Raw genomic sequence first — 22,665 nt, forward strand, 5'->3', positions numbered from 1 at the left:
GTCTACAACAGAAATTAGCTGATTTGAATATTCCTCCACAAAGTCAGTCATCAATATCATATGGAGTGCATTGAATGTTAAAGAAATCTATTTTTCCTATACATTGTATCTTCTCGTAATGAATCAATGTCGATGGATGTAAGACACAGTTTTTCGTATCGGGTTGTTTGGAAGCTTTAGCATTGAATAAAATTGGAGCCAGAGTCCAGAATCTATGACCTCGGTATATGAAACCGTGTTATCATTATCTCTGATTATCGCTACATCCAACGTTTGCACAGCAACATGTGTTGGTTCTAGTACACGTTGACGCATGCCACATGCATCGAGACCGCCTGTAAACTTTTTTGTGTCACTATTTTCCGGTAAATCAAAATAGACGCTAAGGTTTCTCATAATGATGTTGGTCTTACCAAGTGTAGCATATTTAGTTAAGAAATGGGGCCATTCTCGCGCTAGGAAAATGTTTGTGTTCAATCCGTTTTGTTTAGAATGGGATGACCTGTATATAATGGTAAGCCGTATGGAGTGTTCGCCTATAACTACATTGCAATCCATTTACTCAAACTGGGAAAATTATTTGTCTTTGGCTGATTGACAATGTTCACTTGTATGGCTACCTTGTAAATGATCGCTACGCCCCCGCCGCATCTACCACTACGGGTTTGTTACCATTGGATACAAGTTCGCTGAAGTACGTTTTGTCAACAGAGGTACCAGGGCATGTTCCAGTTATGGAGAGTGTTTTATTTTTCACTGATCGTGTATTGATTGAACAAATCTTGATTTTTTTCTGCCTCTTAACTATTGTACAGTTATCAGGATTAAGCCGTATCATGTTGTACCATTTACCATATTGTTACTGTCCCATACTGGTTTAATCTGAAATTTTCCAACTTAAGGCCCTCTATATTGCATTAATAAACTATTCAATGTTGTGATAACAATGGGATTAGGTCTCTTTTGTGCACTTGCTAATTGTCCAATATTGTACAATTCTGATCTTTTATAACTTATTCTCGGTGACATTCGCTCACTGAAACACATTATTGCTACAGGCTATGCTGATATATGAAGGTTTTAAAACTGAATAGCAGTACGTTTTTAAATTCCAAATATCTTTAAAATCACAATTATAATCCACATTAAATTTACAACACTCCAATCACAATAAACTAATATCCAATATATCCAATTTTCAGAAATCTGAATTTAAGTATAAATGTCAGAAATCATCAATATTTTAGAACACTGAAAAAATGCAGCCCACACTATCGCATTGCATATGTCTTATATTATAGAGCAATCTATTAATGACCACTAGATCCATTTATTAAAATATGTAATAACGAATTCAATGAGAACGTGATTGAATTATGTTAGACTGTAAACTGTTAAGCTGTCATCGTTTAAGTCGTTGATTAGAACATTACGAACAGTTAACTTCCGGTACAACAGAAGTTACAAAATAGTAAAAAATAAAAGGTATCGATAGATTTCCCCGGAAGCACAGAGCATCCCAAACATAGCCACATGTACATATGTATTGGAACAGTAAACTATCTATGTTACCTGTAACACAGATAAAACAGTTATGCATCTAATAGTCCTCAGTGTTTTCCTTGATATTCTCATATTTCTAGATAAATGTATTTGTCATATATACTTTATATACATATACTTTAACGCGTATACATATATTTCACCTTGTCCGACATAAGTACTTTTTTCATCTTTTTTTGTTCAGTCACCTTACTTGTTATATAATACACTCACACTCTTTTCAGTTAATTTTTTCTTCATCAAAGTCTCATATGCATCAATTATTACAATATTGTTTCTAATTAAAGCTTTAAGGATGTATAAATGTAACTATAATCCTATTGTTAGACAAGATACCTAAATTACACTTTACAAGTTTATTTCAGTATTATCACAGAGCTAATATACAGTAACTTCATAGTTTGACGGAGGTTGAAAATACGTAATCACCTAAGCCTAGAACAAAGTTTTAGACTTCATTTTCCCGAAATTATTTATCCAGGATAGTTCTTTACTCAACAAAAGCTGTCGGAGGACAGTAACTTTCGATTTATCAACAGCCTTGTCAGTTGAATGAAAATAAAAGTTGAAAAAGGGAAATAATTTTGTAAAATTGCAAAACAGGGTTATGGAACCTGAGTGTAAAAATGCTTATCAGTCAAACAAGTGAATGAAGTATTGCCATGGAATACAAAGTCCCCTACTGGAAGGCACCTAATTTTCTCTGCTGCAGTATAACATAATGAACTGATATTTGTCAATGATGTATAAACAATATTGTACTATATATACAATATAATGTAACAAAGCACTTGGATTAAAATTTGTATATATAAAAACGTACAGTTGTTTTCATTTGGATTTTTTTTGACCGATTATACAAAAAGTTATCATAAAAGTTATTTATAGTAACAACAAAGTGAATTAATCCTAAAAAAAAAAAAGTCTATAAAATGTAAGTCCACAAGAAAATCTTTACCAGGTAGAGATAGATCAAAATACACCTAAATATTGGATGTAACATGTATGTTGTACCATAGAAAAGTGGTCTCGATTTTTCCCTACGGCCAGTAATAAAAAGTTACAATGTAATCTATTTATAGTAACAACAAAGAGACGTAATTCTAAAAAAGTGTGCCTCATGGTGGTGAACATTTGTGCCAAGTTACATCAAAATCTCTCCATGCATGAAGAAGAAATGCTCCGGACAAAGTCATTCTTGAATTTGACCTTTGACCTCTAAGTATGACCTTGACCTTAGACCTAACGACCTGGTTCTGGCGCAAGACAATTTGTCTCATGGTGGTGAACGTGTGTGCCAAGTTACATTAAAATCCCTCCATGCATAAAGAAGAAATGCTCCAGACAAAGTCATTCTTGAATTAGACCTTTGACCTCTAAGTATGACCTTGACCTTTGAGCAAGGGCTCCGGGATTTGCGCATGACACGTTGTCTCATCATGGAGAACATCTGTGCCAAATAATATTTAAATCCCTTAATGAATGACAGAGTTATGGACCGGACACGAAACAGACCCTGTTCATGCCATGTTAACATTTGACTACTAAGTGTGACCTTGACCTTTGAGCTAGGGGTCTGAAAGTTGTGCATGACACATCATCTTATTATGACATACAATTTTGCCAATTGATATGAATATACCTTCATGGATGAGAGAGTTATGGACCGGACAGGAAAAAAGCCCCGTTGACCTTTGACCTCCAACTGTGACCTTGACCTTTGTGTTAGGGGTGCAAGTTTTGCGCATGACACGTCGTCACATCATGGGGAACATTTGTGTCAAGTAATATTAAAATCCCTTCATGGATGAAAAAGTTATGGACCGGACACGAAACAAACCCTGTTCATGCCAAGTTAACATTTGACTACTAAGTGTGACCTTGACCTTTGAGCTAGGGAACTGAAAGTTGTGCATGACACATCATCTTATTATGAGGTACAATTGTGCCAAGTGATATTAAAATCCCTTCATGGATGGGAGAGTTATGGACCGGACAGGAAAAAAGCCCTGTTGACCTTTGACCTCCAATTGTGACCTTGACCTTTAAGGTAGGGGTCCGGGTTTTGCACATGACACGTCGTCTGATCATGGGGAACATTTGTGCCGAGTAATAATAAAATCCCTTCGTGGATAAAAGAGTTATGGACCGGACACGAAATTGCGGACGGACGGAATGACGGAATGACAGAATGACGGAAAAGCGCATTCCTATAGTCCCCGAAACTGGTTTTCAACCAGTAGGGGACTAAAAACTGCTAAGTCAAAAAAGGGCCATAATTTTGTTAAAATGCAAAGTAGAGTTATGTAATCTGTGCACTGCATGTCAGATCATGACAGTGAACAAGTGTTTGATGTTTCTATCCATTCCCATAGGTGGATACTGAGATACCAGCTTACATATAAAACCTTTACCAAAAATTTCAAAGTCGAAAAAGAGGCATAATTTTGTAAAACAGCAAAACAAAGTTATGGAACCTGTGCAGTGTAAGTCAGTTTATCACAGTGAATAAGTGTGTGAAGTTTCAGTCAGTTCCCATAAGTCGTTACCACTTTACATACAAAAACTTAACCAAATCGGGACGCCGACGCCGACGCATGAGTGAGTCCAATAGCTCTACCTATTCTTTGAATAGTCGAGCTAAAAACACTTTTCTTTTCAGAAATGTTCCTAATCAAGATTGTTAACTTTGATGCAGGTAACTACCCATGTGTCTAAAACAAGTAGTGCGTACTTGAAGTTTGTATTTTTAATTCCAATGCATATATTATGACTATTGTAATGAGCAGAATTGATCTGTCTTCAGAGTAAAACTTTCATTCCACTCGCTTCTAAAAACATGTGAATGCAGTATATTGCTAAAATTGTAAATCTTTAATTTCATGTGGGTGTTGTAACTAAATTATCACAATATGTATTCCATTATTCACAACAGAAAGATAAGTAACTCAGATGCATGTTGAAAATATTCGTCGCTTTTGCATGGCTAAAAACGCATTTAAAGGACATTTACGGCTTCTCTTACGAAAAGATTATAGAAAAGAATAGAATAATTTTACTTTCTCCAGTAGCAACTATGCAAACATAGAAAGTCTAAGCCGTGAATACTGCAAGATCATGTTATGCCGAATTCATTAATGCGCACTTCTGTTGATATATAAGGGGAGAGAAACAAATCCAACAATCAACAGAAGTTAAGAAGTTTTAATTTTTCCATTAATAAAATATACAAATTCAGCTGAGCACAAACATATTCTTACAGAGTGTAAGTAAGTAATGACCAGATCAGAAGCACACGTATTTACATCATTTTATTGTGTTGTTATACAGATATTTCTAAACAATTCACACTTCATGTTATAACATTCATGAACTTGCCAAAAGGTTGATTACATTCAGTATTTTCACTACTCATAAGCTATATGAGGACATATTTGAGAAGTGAATAATTACCAACTGTCTTATATATTTTCTCGCGCTATGCGTTATATAAATTATAATACAACCAATAACAAAATGGGTCTCATTCTGAGTTTCTGCAGAACGTCATAATTCACAAAACCTCTTGTCAGAGCAGGATTTCTTTTTGTCAACTAGTTATTATGTTAAGAGCTAATGCTAAAATCAGTAAAACAAGTTCTGATATTTCTTTGTTTATTAAAGCAAAGTACTTTTCTTGATCGTGAAATTTTCAACGTCAGTTTGTACAATATAAGACATAGAATCAATGAAATGTGTTTCATACACGCTAAAAGGTTTCTGTTTAACAACAGAATAAAGAATTCTGCTGTACCAGCATCTAACTAAACTCATCTGTTTTACTTATTTCTACACAGATAATCACTTTCATAAACTGTACACTATAACAGGCTTTCTTTTTACGTTCAAAAGCTGAATTTTATAGCCTGCAGACGGTGCCTCACCACATTTTATTTTAAAACTGCAGGAGCATTCCAATAATTATAACATCTCTAATCCTATATATACTTGTTATTTCATTTCTCTGCAGTTTTTAAGGTTCTTATTCTTTTAAAGAGAAATATTCAGATATAATTAAATGATAAATAAACAGTAAAAATCGTCATTTCGAATGAGTAATGCACAGTTTCCGTATTCCCTTTTTCAAAGCGGAATAAGGAAAATAAAATTCAAAAAATGAAAACAATTACATGTACACGTCAAGAATATTGTTCTTGAAATATGTGATGACTGCATTTTTTTATATTTTGAGATGAATACAAAGACCGAAACTTCATTGTTGGAAGTCATGTACATTCAGAAACTGAGGAACATATATAATGAAGACGGCAATTAATTATAAGTAGCATACGAACCGGTTCAACTCCTTTTTCAAACGTCAAATAAGGAAAATCAGTACAAAATTCCAAACATGAAAACATTGTATATGCAAACTATTAAGAAACTGGTGAGTAGACATACTTTAGACATTAATTAATTACCAAAATTTGTCCTTTCCTCTGAAGCATATTTATTGCCTATATATGGATGTTCCACATTATGTAATACCTCTTCATCTTTTCAGTTATATGCATCTTAAATATATGAAACAAACAATTTGCTCTTTTACTTACTTACTTACTTAATTTTATACCTGATAATACAAGCAAGAACAAATCGACGGCATAAAGCAAAGAGACGCCATCTGTCTGCATTTCACATGTGCTTGCTTTGCGCTCTCGTAATGTTAGCGTGAAATTTCATGAAAACATAAAGTTATAACAGCTTTTAACTTTGTACAAAAATTGTGCATGCAAATGAATTACGTTATTATTACAGTTCTATCAAATATCAATAACGCTTATTATGATACATGTAGAGCAGACCCACGAGCTGAACATAAAACTCGGGACCTCTTATACCTAAAGCAAACACTCATAACTTTAAAAATTAGCTTTATAACATTGCAGTACAAGCATATCCTTATATTTTACCCCCCCCCCCCCTCCTTTTTAGAATTTGCCATTGAATTCAATTCATTGTAGTCGGGATATATATACACTTTGTGGAATATAAGCGCACTCTCAAACTTGGCTGGACTACACAGGTTACATTATCATCCCAATATCAAACCAGTGTCACAGAATTATTTAAGTGTATGTGTTAACTTACTGCATGAAATTCTGCAACGATTGTCTGTACTTATTCTTGCTTTCTATTCATATACTGTATACATTAATAACAGCCTTTTTATCAATTTCAGCCCTTGTGCCTCATGCTAGGTAATTATTATAAAATTCTGCAAAAATATATACAAGGAGATTCGCGAATTAATAGCGGCTGATTTAAAGAACATAAGATACATTCACATAGCAGTTACTCAAACATTTAGCGTTTATTTGGTAAAGAATGTTTCATCAGCCTAGCATACTGAACGTGCCGTCATTTTAACACGCTGCACTATATGATAATTTCCAATTTTATCGCTGGTGACTGTTGAAAGCTCCATTATCATTCATAACAGGTATGTGATGTTTGCACTTCTTGCTTAACCGGGTGTGGTTTATCATACATGGGTGTTATCAGGGGATAGAATCTGTAACAAAGCCTCATGGAGGAATCGATATTGTCCCTGAAATATACAAAATATAATATTCAAGAAAAGCCTCACACAGGACTAAACAGAACCAAGGAAACCAAACATTTACACCATTAGGAAAAGACGTAACGCTGACTACTCTTATTTGTATAAACGTTATACAGACGAACCAGCAACATAACACTTCTGTATTTATTGTCATGTTGAACAATTTTAAAAGGAAATCCAGCAATAAAAGGTATGAACCAATCATTAGAGAACAGTAAGAAGGAAATTAAGGGAAAAATGGAAACAACCTAAGAAGACATCAAAAAGTAGTTTCTTAACACATATGGTCTTTTATTACTTTTTTCTTTTAAAAGCACAAAAATGAATTGAAAAAGTGGTCTCTAACTCTCTCTAACTAGATGTGGTTTCTGGAACTGGTTTGTCTGTAGAAACACGCTTTAAGATCAACCTTCAAGATAACGGAAAAACAAATATCACCACTAATTTTAGTTTTATCCTTTAATGCGATATGAGGCAGAATATGAGTCATATGTACGATATTTATCATTGATATAACGTGAATCAAACAATGGCGTAAAATGTTATTTTTTTCGCCTACTTCATGTTTCAGTCATAACACACTGAAAAAATTTGCATACCAAACTTGTACGAACTAAATTTTCCGAATTTAATACTGGTCGGATAAACAATTCCTAGTCCATTTTAATCGACCTGGCGGGGCGGGGTTTCACAACGGTCCACTGCATTATTGTGCAGGATATGTAGTTTATTTGGCAACCTGCTTTCTTATTCACTGGCCATCTACCTTACACTGTAACCACTGTAGCTCTACCTATTTTGCTCGATTGTTTTTCTCTCTTTTTTTGTGATTACGATCATTTGCATAAGCCAGAGATTAACTCCGCCCCGCCAGGTCAAATAAAACGCACTATACTTTTTTAAATTGAGAGAAACATTGCAACAATTAGACTATGATTATGTAAATAAATACAACCTACCACTGTCTGTACCAAGCAGACGCGTTCTTCCCTCAGGTTTCTGACACATGCAAAAACATCCACGTGACCCTCAGACACTCCTTCATTGGCTAATATGTCCAGTGCTATATAAGTTCCCGTTCGGCCAACCCCTGCACTAAAGGGAAAAGAAAAGTCAATATCACCTTCATTCTTTTAGACCCTATACTCTATAGACATATAATCGTCGTGTATAATAAGAGATGGATATCGTTTGGGACAAGTGCAATTACATGTGCTTGGGTTGAAGGTTGGTACACACGGTGCATCAACTGAACTAGAAACCATTTGTAGTGATATAATGCTTGTGTGCGTTGTTCTACAAGTAGCTGTGTGTTTGAAATTTACTAATGGATATGACACAGGATCGTACAGGTACAGGTACAGAAACTAACATCGAGGATGAATTTATTAACTACTTAGTCTACATTGATTTTGATTTTCTTCTCTTCTGCAAGTCGTAAAAATGAAATATTTACCTGCAGTGAACAATTATAGGTCCATCTTCTGTTGTGCTTATGCTTTTTACTTTCTCCCAGAAGTCTGTTAAACTGGAAACTTGTTTTGGTGTACTTTTGTCCGGCCAGGCTGTAAAATGCATCTGATATAGCGTCCTTCTCTCTGTTTTCTGATAAAAACGGGAAATATAACACGTAGGAGGAATCGTTTTACTTGCTAAAGAAGCCCGATGGTTTTTTTTTTCATTATTTTGAAGTAATTACTATGTTGACGTTTTTTATATTATCTACAACATATCCAATATAAACGTATCTCATTGACACTTGATGTTAGGGAATTCAATCAAAGGCACATTACATTTCTGTGGTGTTTTCAACAGTATACACGCGGGCAGTTAACCTAGATTCTGTGCTACTACACACTTGTTCTCCGCAAGTAACTGCCAATTTCTTCACATGAATCACAAGTGGAGGACAAATGATTTCAGACACAATGTCTTATCACAAAACGTCCCGGAGAAAAAAATGCCTCGCCCGGAGATCAAACTCACGACCCCGTGATCTGTAGGTCTTCATCCTCCTAAATTAGCAAAGCGGATGGACTATACATATATAGATTGTTTCTGGACAAATCAATAATATAGCGGGGAAAAGATTGAAGGAACTGCCTTTAAACTTTTAGGTTAAACCATCAAAATACAACAATTGTATAAGTTTTATCATTAACAGAAGCGACGTCATTAATTACATTCTCCTGAAGATCCAAATGTGTATTTTTACACAATCAAGCTATGTAATACAAGAAAGACATTTTTCCCGCTATATATATTATGAATACCTGTACTGCTAGTCTAAGCATTCAAGTAATGATATACAAACTTAAAACCTATGCTTTATTTACCTCCATTGTGAAGATCCTGGCTGTATAATTAGCATTGGTCTCTTCAACCTGACACATGACCTTCACGTTTCCATACTTGTTACAACATCCTTCATCAGGCCAATATTTATCACATTTCTGTACCTGAAATACGAAGAATTTTAGATACAATAGCGCTGTTTGTATTGCATTAATTGACAGAAATATGTGAAGTTACAAAACGCCATGCTACAAGTTAAATCATATATCATGCGTTATCTACAAATTCTGGTCTTGGACATTTTTGTAAGTACGTTTTTGTTTGTACTAAAATCGGTGGAATGTCTCGAAGGTTGAAAAAAGCATAATTTCAAAATCACGGACACGTATAAATCTTAATCTCTTTAAAACATGTGAAACGAGCGCGCGCGCGCGCGCGCGTGTATGTGGAGCGGGGAGGGTGGTGGGGGTGGGGGTGGAGGTAATGAAGGCACACATAAGTTTCACCTGTAAAAGAATCTGGTATCTAACTCTACCCAACAATGGCCGTGTTATTTTTTCAAATAAAGTGGATGATCAGTCGGATAGATTAATATACTTTCCTCATGTGCATATCGGAAAATGTAAATACGCTCTCTGTTAGTCAATCTTAAGATGAATCTGACTGATTTTGGTTGGTAGGATTAGTTAAAGGTCTATCTTTATATATATTTAAGATATAAGACGGAAAAGGAAGCTGGACGCTGTGCGACGAAAGGTAAATTGTTACAATTGCTAAACTTTAGCACATTATTCTCTGTTGAGATAAAAAGATACTTAGTACCTAACAGAATTTCTTAACAAAAAACGTTAAAGAGAAAACTGAAGAAAATTTCAGTTTTATATGATTTTGAATTTAATATTTGCTTACCCCAGACTCTCTAAGATTGGTCAGCATAACAATTTTGCCTACTCTCTCCTGCCAGACCATGTTCCAGAATACATCAAAATCAGCACCCATTTGTTTGATTGTCGGTCCTGAAATCATGTTCTAACATGTCTCATCATAAATCGTAATACTCAGGATCATACTAATGATAATTTTTATTATCGTCTCTATATTGCGGCATGAAGCATGTAGCATGGCAAAATATTGACCAAAACTTCTTTAATTGCCATAAAGTAATTGTACTGTTACATCTTAATGGTTTTAGCTGGAAATTTCAGTACTAAATCGTTGAATAAATGTAATTGCCTTACGTTCTAATTTCCTACAAAATACAAAATATTCCAGCTCTAAACAGCCACTCAGCTGTAGTAACATCATTCACAGGACTGTAGCTAGGATGACGTGGCTGGTATCTGTATTTACTTAATCTACGTATTGTAATTTATGTTCTCTTTTTGTCTTAATTATCGTACTTCGAATACATTGCCCCTAACTGCTATGGTCTCGAAATCTCGCTTTGGACGAGAAATCATCCAGCTAGCTTACGGAAGATCGTTGGTTCTGCCCAGGTTAAATATTGCCTGGAGAGTATCTGCGGTTCTCATCTACCATCAAAAGCTGGACAGTCGCAATATGAACTGTAATTGTGTCGATGTGACGTTAAACCCAACAAAACAAAGGTAAGCAAATCGAACAGAACCGAGTCTGCATTTAGTTGACTTTCGTTGCGTTCTTACACTTTTAAAGCCTCTTATAGTATTCAATGTTTTCTGGATATTATTTATTATTTAAAATACATGTGTTGGAATGTGTATGACTGAAAAAAGTGTTATTTATGGTAAATTTGCACATGTGATACAGTTTGAGTACGTAAAGATATGTATAATGTATACAAATGTCATACCCATCGAAGCAATGTATGCTCTTTGTTTCATGTAACCCTAAAATAGAATCCGAAAAATGTATCACATTAGTACATTTTGAATCTTAAAGGGAATTCCGATAGTTTTTTATGCGCATCTTTCTGCGCAGCCGACACTTTCTATGGAAAACTGAACTGAAGTCAACGTTTGTTGACACATGTTACAGACAGTCTTAAATATGAGAAATCTTGAATGAAATAACATTTTTGATAAGTTTTATCAGTAATCAAATGTTGATACTGGTTTATGTTGTATTGACAAGTATCATGCCTGACAGGTATCTTGCTATTTTTGTGGTTGTATTTTCACATCGCATTTTAGTACAAAGACAGTGTTGTTCATATAATGTAAGATAATTGACTTAGTACTGATAAGACAATATCACCTTTCAGATTATTTAGTATTCAATTATAGAAAGAATTAAGAATTTTTAAAACTTTTTTTGTAACTTCTAGCAGACATACATGTAATCAATTTGGCCAGGTTCGCGCCATTTTCCGTCCGAACAGGTGTTGTATTCTAGCGGTCTTAACATAAAAATTAGCCTGGTGACCCATACATTTTTAGCCATTTTTATGCTCATAATACAATTATCTATACACAAGAAAAACAGGAAAAAATTCTATGAAAGAGTTTTTTTCAAAACTTAAAAAATAATCTTCACTTTGGGTATTTTTCACTGAAAAAAGTTCACAAAAGTAAATATGAAACAATTTTTTTTTTCCATTTTTACCCATTATTGTAAGGATAGAGTATTACAAATATGACTATGATATCAAATAAGTAAATAATAAAACATATAAAAAGAAAAAAACCTTATTGTGCTGTCTTGATGTATATTTTGGTTGGTAATTATAAAAAAGCAGAAAATTAAGAAAATGTTGAAAAATCGCTAGCAGTTTCAGCAACAGTGGGTGTGTTCAAAACAATTTTTCACAAAAACAAGCCTGGTGACCTATTGTTTTTATTTGTTCATTGTTTTCAGCACAAATTTTCCTATCATATACGTGAATTTAAAAAAATTCTATGAAAGGAAAAAAACTATAGGAATTCTCTTTAAAACAAGATCTTTGTCGTTTAATATTATTACATTCAGAGTTGTTAACAGTCGCTGTTTGCATCGACATTTAAATTTATTCAGCAGGTTTTACGTCATTTGATAACTATTCATACAACACAACTATAGAAAATATTATCCAATGACCTCCGTGCTCTAGTGATTAAGGTCGCTGACAGAATCAATCGCCCATCGGCAAGGTGGGTTCAAAACCTCGCTTTCGGTATTTAATTCTTTATAAATAGAACGGTGCTTTTACCCAAACGTCGGTTCCTTCCTATACCAATGCCCGGAGGGGCAACTAGGGTCTTCCTCAAACAAGTCGCAATATGACCTAAACTGCGTCAAACTGACTTAATAACCAACAAATATAAAGAAAGAAATAAAAGATTCTGCAAAACATTTGCAAATATTTTAAGGAACATGATGTATTTCTTATTACACAAAGAAAATGTTCGTGTTTATTTTTTCAGATATATCATATAGGTGACTCAAAAATCTTCCAGAAGTTTTTTCCCCTATCTTTATCATTATAATATATCTGTATCTATAACAATATAAGTAAATGTCTGAGTACTTCAATTACTAGCAGAAATAATGTTACGAAATAGTTACTCACGTCTATGTAACTTGCGTTAATGTAGTCAGATTTACCTTCCCGTAGAATTACCCTTTTACTGTCATCTGCAACAATCATTTTATTTGTATAAGTGATTTACATAATCGTTTCTTTGTAAAAGTTCATCCAGTATAGTGCTAATAAAGAGCGATCTGACACGAGGAAGATCCAAGAACAGAAAAAAAGAAAACAACTTTAGATATGCACTGCTTACTTATCCCGGTTGTTTGTAAATAGACAACATTGTTTTTCTAATTGTGTCCGGTAGAGAGCACCGATACACACGAAGCCCTCTTGTTTTGGAAAATACAGAACAGGTGTCTCATTTGGGTGGAAGGTACTTTTTAAGAGTATCTCAGAAATACCCAGTGTCTTGACCGTGATTCTAATAGTCGTCTGGATTGTCAGTCAAGCGTGTTTGCCACTAGACCAAGGAATTTCTTAATTTTGTAATGATTTTTAGTCAGAACCGCCATTATTATAGATATTATTCATTGCCACATTATCAAAGTTATCGCAAGTTATTTTAATATTTTATTTCGGAGAGCCAGGAGGTTTTGAAATTTGTTGTGAGGTGATTGTAACGAATCGATGTCGGCGTTATGTCTTACTTGGTTAATATAGGTATTTCCTATTTACAACGTTATTATTTTACATGTTTGACACCAGTCATATCTTTAACTTAAAGAAGGTATACATTCTAATCGTAAATATACAGTGTGATTTGTGTAATAGAAACGTATTACATGCACGATTTGTTTTTGCAAGGCGATGTTACACGCTATATATATATTTGTTATATCGAGGCCTTGTTGACGTGGTCGAGAAATGTATGCAATGTATTAACTTACAAGGGTATATGTCTCTGTAACGGTTTTTCAGTATGTTCTCTCTCTTCTGTGAAGCTTTATGCGGCTTAATAAGTCCTGACGGTAATTCCTGGTGATAGAGAATAATTTATCAAGTCCACAATCTTCACTGTCAGGTCATTTTGTCATTTTTGATTGTTCCTCTGTATATACAGAGATAGCTTTAGTTTTGGAAATAGGCGTGTTATATAACATTTCCCTTTATCTCATTGAGTTTAATTTAATGATCAGTATGACAATGAATTTCTGGCACTTGAATGTGTTTTTTATTCGGGCATAACGGTAAAATTGTTCCAGCGCAATTTGACACAGACTAATCTAGAAAAAACAAGTTGTTAAAAATTATAATTAAAGAATTTATTGACAGTCTCTTACCTTTTCAAGATCGAAGGAAACAACACCGAGTTTCAATGTAACAACTTGGAAAACAAAATAAATCAACAAATACAGCTGATCATTTATATATAAAATGTAAGATATTACCTTAAATTCTTCAACATAATTGTCTATAGTTTTGTTTTTTACAAACTCTCTAAGTTGATCTAGCGGTATTTTTCTTTTCATAACTTCATCTGCATTGAAGTATATACGATCGTCAAACTGTAATGTAGACATAGTAATTTCAGTAGAAATCTTTGAGATGTCACTGTATTTTAATATGAATAAGTGCATTACCATTTATGTTCATATTAAGCAACAGAATGCTTTTCATTATAAGTTCAATTTAGAAACTTAACGTATTTTATAATGTATTAGTACATGTACGCAATTAGTGGAAAAAAAAAACAAAACAAATAGTTATACACACTGTTTCAGAACATTCTGCTGCGCCTTCTTGGAACATCGTATCTACATGTTTCCTCTCGATTGTGGCATATTCAGCAGTGCTTTCGGACAGACAGTGTTTTGGATGGTTATCAACGTTGGATGCTGAGCTTTCTGGACAGGCTGCATTATGTTTCTTGTTTTCCGATAGCGTTTGTTTCTGTTTGTTATTTCTCTTTATGGGGACAATGCCTAACCACAAACAATCGAAATAGCAGACATAAGAAAAAATGTAATTTATAAGTACAAGAGGCCTAAATGGGCATAAGTAAATCACTTGAAAAGGACATTGGCCATTTGACCTTGCTGTCTGAATTTTGGTGAACATTCTTTAAGGAGTTTACTAAAAGTTATCATTCAATGTTTTTATATTTTGCTATGACAGCCAAAATATGCGTCACCGTTAGAAAAAACAGTGGACCAATAACAATGATGCTATAAATCAATATTAGTATCCAGCAAGCGGTTTATTACAAGAAGGCGTTTAAATGTATTTTCTATTTTGTGCTCTAGTGGTCCATAAAAGGACCAAGCGCACCCATTTCAATAAATATTGGAGAAACAAGACTGATGCTACGGGCCAAGTTTGATGACTATCTTTCAAGAAGTTCGTTAGAAGTTTTTTTTTTAAAGGCGATTCTGTTTTTAGTTTTAGCACTCTCAACAAAAGAGATCAAGCGCCCCATATGAAGAAATTTTGGAGAAGACCTACTAATGCTAATGACCAAATTACTGACCGGGCGGTTCCTGACAAGAAATCGTTTAAAGTTGCTGTTCTATGTTTTAACTCTAGTGCCCCTAAAAGTGGCAAAGGGAACCATTTAAATAAAGTTGAATAATGGTTACGCTTAAGTGTAATTCTTATCAGTAGTTTCAGTGAAAATAAAAATGTTGACACTGGTCATCCTATACGAATAGCTAACGCTAGTGAGCTTAAAACTCAAATTCGATATGTAATGTAAGTTTTTTTTTGTATTAAATAATCTGTAAAAAGATCCATTGGAAGCATAGAATGCAGCCAAGAAGACTCGGTTTGTTTGAGTCTGTTCATGAGAGGTAGCGAAATGTGCAACACCTCTCAGGTCCCCTAGCACTGGCTTAAGCGGAACTCTGTTACACATCCAATAAATTGACTCGGTGGTCCCAAAGGACCAGAAAATATAACAAGTAGAACACTAAATTCAACTACGGGGAGATTTTTAAAGCCACCACATGGCACTTAAAAGATTGCCGTTGTGACAGATAAAAAAGTCTGTAAAAAGATCCTTTTGAAGCATAGAATGCAACCAAGAAGAATAATAGTATACATTGACATAAGTAGGAAGTGAGAGTAAATGATTGGTTCTACGAGGGGCGTTCAGTATGTAATGTTACCCTGCATGTAGTTCCGTAACCGCTTGTTATTTTTAAATGCGATTTTTGGCACATTATAGAGCAATTTATTGGCAACACAATGCTATATAAATTATAAAAATCGGTAGATTCAAAGTAAAAATATAATCATATGAATGAGGTGTACTCGGGTATACTTGACAATTTTATGTCCAAAATATTGAGATTGTAATATGCAATCCTTAATTCTACTATTCAAAAACTAGAACTATAGTTCAATTTTCAGTTTAAACAGATGAAAAAAAAAAATCATGATCTTCACAAAAACATGAAATCTAAGATAAAAAAATGTTTATAACAGTTTTAAATTGAGTGTGTATATTTTTACTAGAAAAATGCTATGGTGAGTACAATAAGCCTCTGCAATTATGTCAGGCGCGATAATCATCGTTTAAGAAATTCTTGTATTTTAAGTTGATACTAGTATCTTAATTCTCGATTGCGAAACTAGTTCTTACAACTTTGATTAAACGCTCTCAACACCCATTCCAGATGGAATCAACCTCGAGTTTAGATTTTTTAGTTGTGTTGTAATATTAAAAATGCAATAAATAGTTTAAAAGAAACGCAAACTCATCACGAATTGCTGAACCTCGTAGAAAATTGATAGAATTTTGTGATTTTACAAGTTATTCTATTTTTCTGAGACTCTGGATGCCCAGGACCAATCTAAATTATAATAATGGTCCAGTATACCGGAGTACACCTCACTAAAATGATTATATCTTTACTTTAAACCTGTCGATTTTTATAATTTATACAGCATTGTGTTTCAAATAAATTGCTCTATAATGTGCCGAAAACCGCATCTAAAAATAACCATTGGTTACGGAACTACATACGGAGTAACATTACATATTGAACGCCCCTCGTATAATGTTCAATAATGAACTACATGAACTACACCTAGCTGTTCATTATTTTGCTGTTTATCGTATAAAAATGATTTTATTGAAAATTTCTTCTACCAAATATCTTTTTCTCGACTTTTTATCACTTGTTGCGTTCACAAAATGCAGGGTAATAAGGTACATATGTATACAGTGGTGCTGAATGTCACTTGAAGGTTCATGTATTACTCATGAGTTTAACTAAAAGGCTAGTGAATCAGAAAATTAAACAATGGACCAATCATCAACTGAACGTGATGACTTTGAATACAAAACAATGGACTGTTCATTTAAGGAAGATATATCGCAATTGTTATTAAATAGTTTGACTAACGCAGTAGATGTATTAACGTCGTCGTCCGATAAAGGTTGCAGTGATTAATAAATGAATCGGTTGAAAATGATAACTCATGTATGTAGTGTATTCTTTGAAACCTTTCCAAAACAGCACAACAAGGCCAACTGAAGTCGATAATTAGTTCATACGCTTACAGAATTTTCGATGTAAGTTCACTCAGGATGTTTGAACAAATTGTTTTACTTACCACGACAGAACAAGTTATTTGAGTGAAATATTTCAAACTTTCTGTTTAAGGTACTGGACCCGTAATAGAGTAACACCTTTTTGAAGAGTATTCAATTCCTACCATAAACATACTTTAAATGCAATTTTTCTGAGGGGGTGGGGAGCGTAGGTTCGTAGGTTCAATCCCCACTGGGGCCAAATTTTTTTCCATATTTTCCTTTCTTCTAGTTAGTTTTTACTTCTTTCAAGACCTATTATGGATGTATTGTACGAAAGTGGAAACAAATTTTCATTTTATAAGCAATTTCTTGCTGTTCAAAGTGAATTTACCTCTGAATCAGGAGGGGTAGAGTTAGACATCTTTAAAAATACTGAGTTACATGCGGTAAAAGTTCTCTACTTTACTTCATTCTTTAGATAACATAATATTATTGTGGAAGAAATGCAGGTAGGTTTTACTTCTGCTCCAAAGTTATTTTTTGAAGGAAGTGGGCAAAAATCAAAACAGACCTACCAGGATTCCATAAATTATACAAAATTTACAAAAAAAAAATAATACCGGCACGATAAAAGTTGTTTGAAATTTGCAACGCAGTGCGAAACATGGTCAACTTTAAGAACTTACCAAGCAAATACCATTTTTTAACTTTAGTATTAGGGGTCCAATACCTTAAATAAAACCTGTGAAGGCAGTCAAAAGTTTTATGGTTAAGACCTTCAATTGAACAAAGTGAGCATTAACTTAGCTGTTTTGCTGAATCATATAGAAATATATTTTTTGGGGTTAATGATTGCCAATTTATTAAAAAGTCATTAACGTTTGCAAGATTTCATATTTTATTTTGTGACTAAATATTGGAAAAGGCGTCTTTTGAAGCAATTTATTTTCATGAAACTTTGCTCAAGTGAGTCCTAATCTCTTCACGTGTAAGTGAAGACTTTGCATAAGTTGTTTTTAGGTTTTTCAGTAAACAAACTGGACATATTATCATTTACTTCAGAGGAAGGTATGCTGCTACAGCAAAAGTTATACGCAACCAAATCTTAATACTTATACCACCTAAAGAGTTGTCCTCCGAACGGTCACACGTACTTCTAACTTGTCTGTATGTCACAACATCACCAAACCTCCCACTGACTACACGTTCTCGCTTGGGGTTTTGTCTTGAAACAAAAAATATATTACACTATTAGAATAAATCTCTTATACACGTGTGAAACGCTTAATTCAACTAATCATAAGTGATTTTAGATTTTTACTTTTATTGTTGTGTGGTGTTTAACCTAAACCAAAGTAATAGAGGTCAAAATAAGCATAAAATGTCACAAATTCACATATTTTAATAGCGTTATATAGCGTCTGATTTTTGTTTTAAGAGAACAACTTTTCTTGAAAAAAAAAAAAGAAAAAAAAGGCTTTTTTACATTATAAAACCGATTACTCGCATATACAAAATAACGATACAATTATTATTTTTAGTTTCATTATATTTTGACATGTAACTAAAGAAATTTAGTAAATTAATAAAGATATTTTTACCTTTTAAGCAGTATGACAGCTACCAGAACTACACTAATGGTCAGTATTACCACGGATACAAGCAGTATTACAGAACCAAGTTGTTTTGTTGTACTAGAGTTATTCTCGATTGTTTTTTCTGTTCAAAACATATTTAATAAGTATAGGGTGTCTTAACTAGGTTGGCAATGTATTTTGAATTACGTTTTTTGTTGATAAGTTGTATAGTAATTTTACATGTATGCCGTAAATGAAATAACATATATTTAATCATGAGTAAGTACTAATCTACCGAATCAAAATATTCTGTTACATTTAAGAAATAATTTATGGCAAAACAGTGCTTTATCACTATTTATACACGATGGGTGGTTATACGTCGGGCGTAATTATTTCGGACGACGTATAGCCGCCCGAGTGTATAAATAGTGATAAAGCACAGTTTTGCTATAAATTATTTCGATTCTAATATGTTCTTTATTGTAAAATTTATATCAAATATGATGTAACTCTTTCTTCGCGCAAACATGGCGCCAATAGTAAGTATTTGTTAAAACACGCCAGGACCGGAAACGGTAATACGTCTTGCGGCAGAATTCAGTTCGAGCGAAAATTATTGCGAATTATTCAGCAATGCGAATAACTAATTTGTGTGTGTATAAATTAATCAAAACATTTGTGAAATGTGACATTTCGTTTAAAACATTTCATTAAATAAAATATTTCATGAAATTTGAAAGGGCTATTTCTTGATGCGTACATGACGCTAAATATCACGTTGACGTGACGTCAACATAACATCGTTGTAATGATTAAAGCATTGTCAGCCATATTAGAATTGTCAATGTGTCTTTATTAATGGGACTTTATTTCAAAATGGTATTAACTTGTACTTTAATAATGACAGTGGTTCTCACCCTGTGAACACATGGCCCCTTCAAAACCTTCTAGACATCCATGGTCACACGATCCCGTCTCTCTATCGCATGTTCTGTTGCGACAATTATCGCTGCATGAATAACTGCAATCTTCTCCGTAGAAGCCAACCACGCATCCTACGCTACATTTTCCCGTCGCAAAATCACAGTCGTGATCTTTACATTTATTATTACATTCTTGGTCACAAAGTGGTCCTAACAATGTGTTACTTTCACATTTCATACAGGCTCCAGTTCCCCGATGACACACCGAACATGTTTCAAAGCATTGCTTCTCGCATCGATCACCCCATGTACCATTTACACACCCAATAAGGCAAACACCTGTTCTAACATCACATTTCCCATCAGTGCATGTCTTTGTGCATTCTATACAATGCTTGCTGGCTGTATTTGAATGCTGGTCTAGAAAATAGCCCTGTATACAAGAGATACATCCGCCGTACTCTCCATCAGTGTTTGTTGTGCAGTCAGTGCACATGTCATCTTTTGTACTGCATTTAGAAAGACAAGCGGATCCGTAAAATCCAGCTTTACACCCATGTCTGCAGTGAAATTCAGAGAAACATTCATTTTGTCGGCAATTGCTATTACACTCACAACATGAGTTGCTTTGTACGTAATACGTTGAGTTAAAGCATGATGAGCATTGTTTTACATTGTTACATACTTTCGATGTACATGTGCAGTTCTTAGCTACATTTCCAAAACCAGCCTTACACTTGGCACAAGTGCCATCTAAATTACATATACAGTTAACTGGACAGTCGCATTTATCTCCATTAAAACCAGCTAAGCACCCTTGCCTACAAGTTCCATTATAGCTGTGACAGTCGCTGTGAAGACAATTTTTGGGACATTCCAACTCGCACTGTCCTCCCAAGTAGCCTCGTTTGCAGCCGTGTTCACATGTGCCATAGTCAGCATTACATGTTGTATTCATACAATTTCTAGAGCACCGTATACTGCAGTGATAAAACCCACTGCTTTCATTTCGTCCGTAACTACCTATTTTGCACGTTAAACATTCATTAATTCGACCACTAGAACTATTACAAGTTTGACATTTTGTATCACATTTTGACTGGCATTTGTTGCCGTACAAACCATCGTCACAAAATTCACAATAACCAGTACCAATGTTACAGTCTGTTCCTGTTTTACAGTAACTACATTTGTCTTGGCAAAACTGACCATAAAAACCATTGAAACATGACTTGCACGACATATTATCTGTACAAGACTGACAATTCTCATGGCAAGCTCCGTCACACCTCGTCCCATAAAGCCCGGATGGACAGGAATAACAACTTCCATTCCTCAAGCACTCACCTGATAAACAATTCGGAGAGCAAAGTTCAGAACAAAAGGCATTAAAATAACCTGCCTGACAATCGTTGCAATAACCTGTCATATTGCACAAAGAGTCTTTGCAGTTGTTTGGGCATTCTATATTACAATAATCACCATAGTAGCCAGGAATACATGCACTACAAGTTCCATTCAACCGACATGTGCTATCCAAACACCCATCAGGACATTTTGTCTGACAACGCTCTCCCCAATGTCCGTCTTCACATGACTGACACACTGTATTTGATATACATGTTTTGCAGTTGGCCGGACATGAACCACTGCAGTGAGTCCCATGAAACTTAGGATTGCACCCTTCCGAACAGCTTCCATCCATTTTATTACATACGTGACCCTTACAATTCATTGGACATAATAAGCTGCAATCGTGTCCATACATTTCTTTTTTACAAAGATCACAATATTTACCAGCAAAGTTATTTTTACAACTTTGAGAGCAGACCCCTGTTGCTTGTTCACACGATAACAACGAGCATCCATCAGAGCATTTCATTTCACATTGCTTGCCATGATATCCATTTTGGCACTTTGTGCACTCTGTACTGGATAAACAGGAAAGACATCTGTCTGGACAATCTCTGCTGCAGTTCTTTCCCCATCTGCCATCCACACATTTTATACAGTCTGGCAACTTAAAATATGGCTTACATTTAGAGCAATTACCATTAGGGCAGTCACGAGTACAAGTGGGACCAAATGTACCCGGAGTACATAGATCGCATGCATTTCCCGTAAAGTTACCTTGACAAGTACAGTAACCAATGTCTTGATCGCAAACGTTTCCAACGCATCCAGGAGAGCACTTCTGTGTACAAGTAATGCCGAAGTACCCTTGCTTACATTTCGTGCATTCATTAGAAAAAGTGCAAGAAGCACAGTTGTTTGGGCAAAGTGTGCAAGAATCACCGGTCTCAAAATATCCTTCTGGACATCTGAAGCACAAGGTACCATTCTGATGAAAGCCGACATTACATTCAAGGCAATTATTATCTGCTGTGCATCTTTTACATTGGGATGAACATTTTCTGCATGAATTACCGCTCTTGAAATATCCCGTGTCACATTCTAAACATATTTCTCTAGATAAACATTTGTAACACCCTTCGGAGCACGGATAACATACATCCCAATCGATACTATACCTGTAAAGATAATTTCCGATGACACATCTTAAACAAGTTTGGTGCGATGAGCATTTAACGCAATTTTCTGAGCATCTTATACAATTCAATCCTTTCAAATAATATCCATCCTCGCAGGCGGAACAGAAACCATACGTGTTACATTTACATCCTACTCCACACATTTGTTGGCCAGGCACTAAAAACAAATTGCAAACGTTA

The 22,665-nt window shown here is 34.5% G+C and overlaps 1 protein-coding gene across 1 annotated transcript in view; it reads right to left on the reverse strand.

The window, feature by feature from the left end:
* Positions 1–4,752: 4,752 nt before the first annotated feature.
* LOC123542452 (multiple epidermal growth factor-like domains protein 10) overlaps positions 4,753–22,665 on the reverse strand; it is a 28,467-nt gene continuing 10,554 nt past the window's right edge. The window contains exons 3-15 of the mRNA XM_053531238.1: positions 19,928–22,642; positions 19,032–19,149; positions 18,552–18,655; positions 14,667–14,875; positions 14,342–14,458; positions 13,841–13,928; positions 12,990–13,054; positions 11,295–11,331; positions 10,373–10,479; positions 9,505–9,627; positions 8,625–8,773; positions 8,128–8,263; positions 4,753–7,153 (exon numbers count right to left, since the gene is read on the reverse strand). Coding sequence (XP_053387213.1) covers positions 7,088–7,153; positions 8,128–8,263; positions 8,625–8,773; positions 9,505–9,627; positions 10,373–10,479; positions 11,295–11,331; positions 12,990–13,054; positions 13,841–13,928; positions 14,342–14,458; positions 14,667–14,875; positions 18,552–18,655; positions 19,032–19,149; positions 19,928–22,642 — 4,034 coding nt within the window. The 3' untranslated portion in view covers positions 4,753–7,087. The remainder of the gene's footprint in view (positions 7,154–8,127; positions 8,264–8,624; positions 8,774–9,504; positions 9,628–10,372; positions 10,480–11,294; positions 11,332–12,989; positions 13,055–13,840; positions 13,929–14,341; positions 14,459–14,666; positions 14,876–18,551; positions 18,656–19,031; positions 19,150–19,927; positions 22,643–22,665) is intronic.

Source organism: Mercenaria mercenaria, chromosome 19 (assembly GCF_021730395.1).
Source record: "Mercenaria mercenaria strain notata chromosome 19, MADL_Memer_1, whole genome shotgun sequence".
Taxonomy (NCBI): Eukaryota; Metazoa; Mollusca; class Bivalvia; order Venerida; family Veneridae; genus Mercenaria; species Mercenaria mercenaria.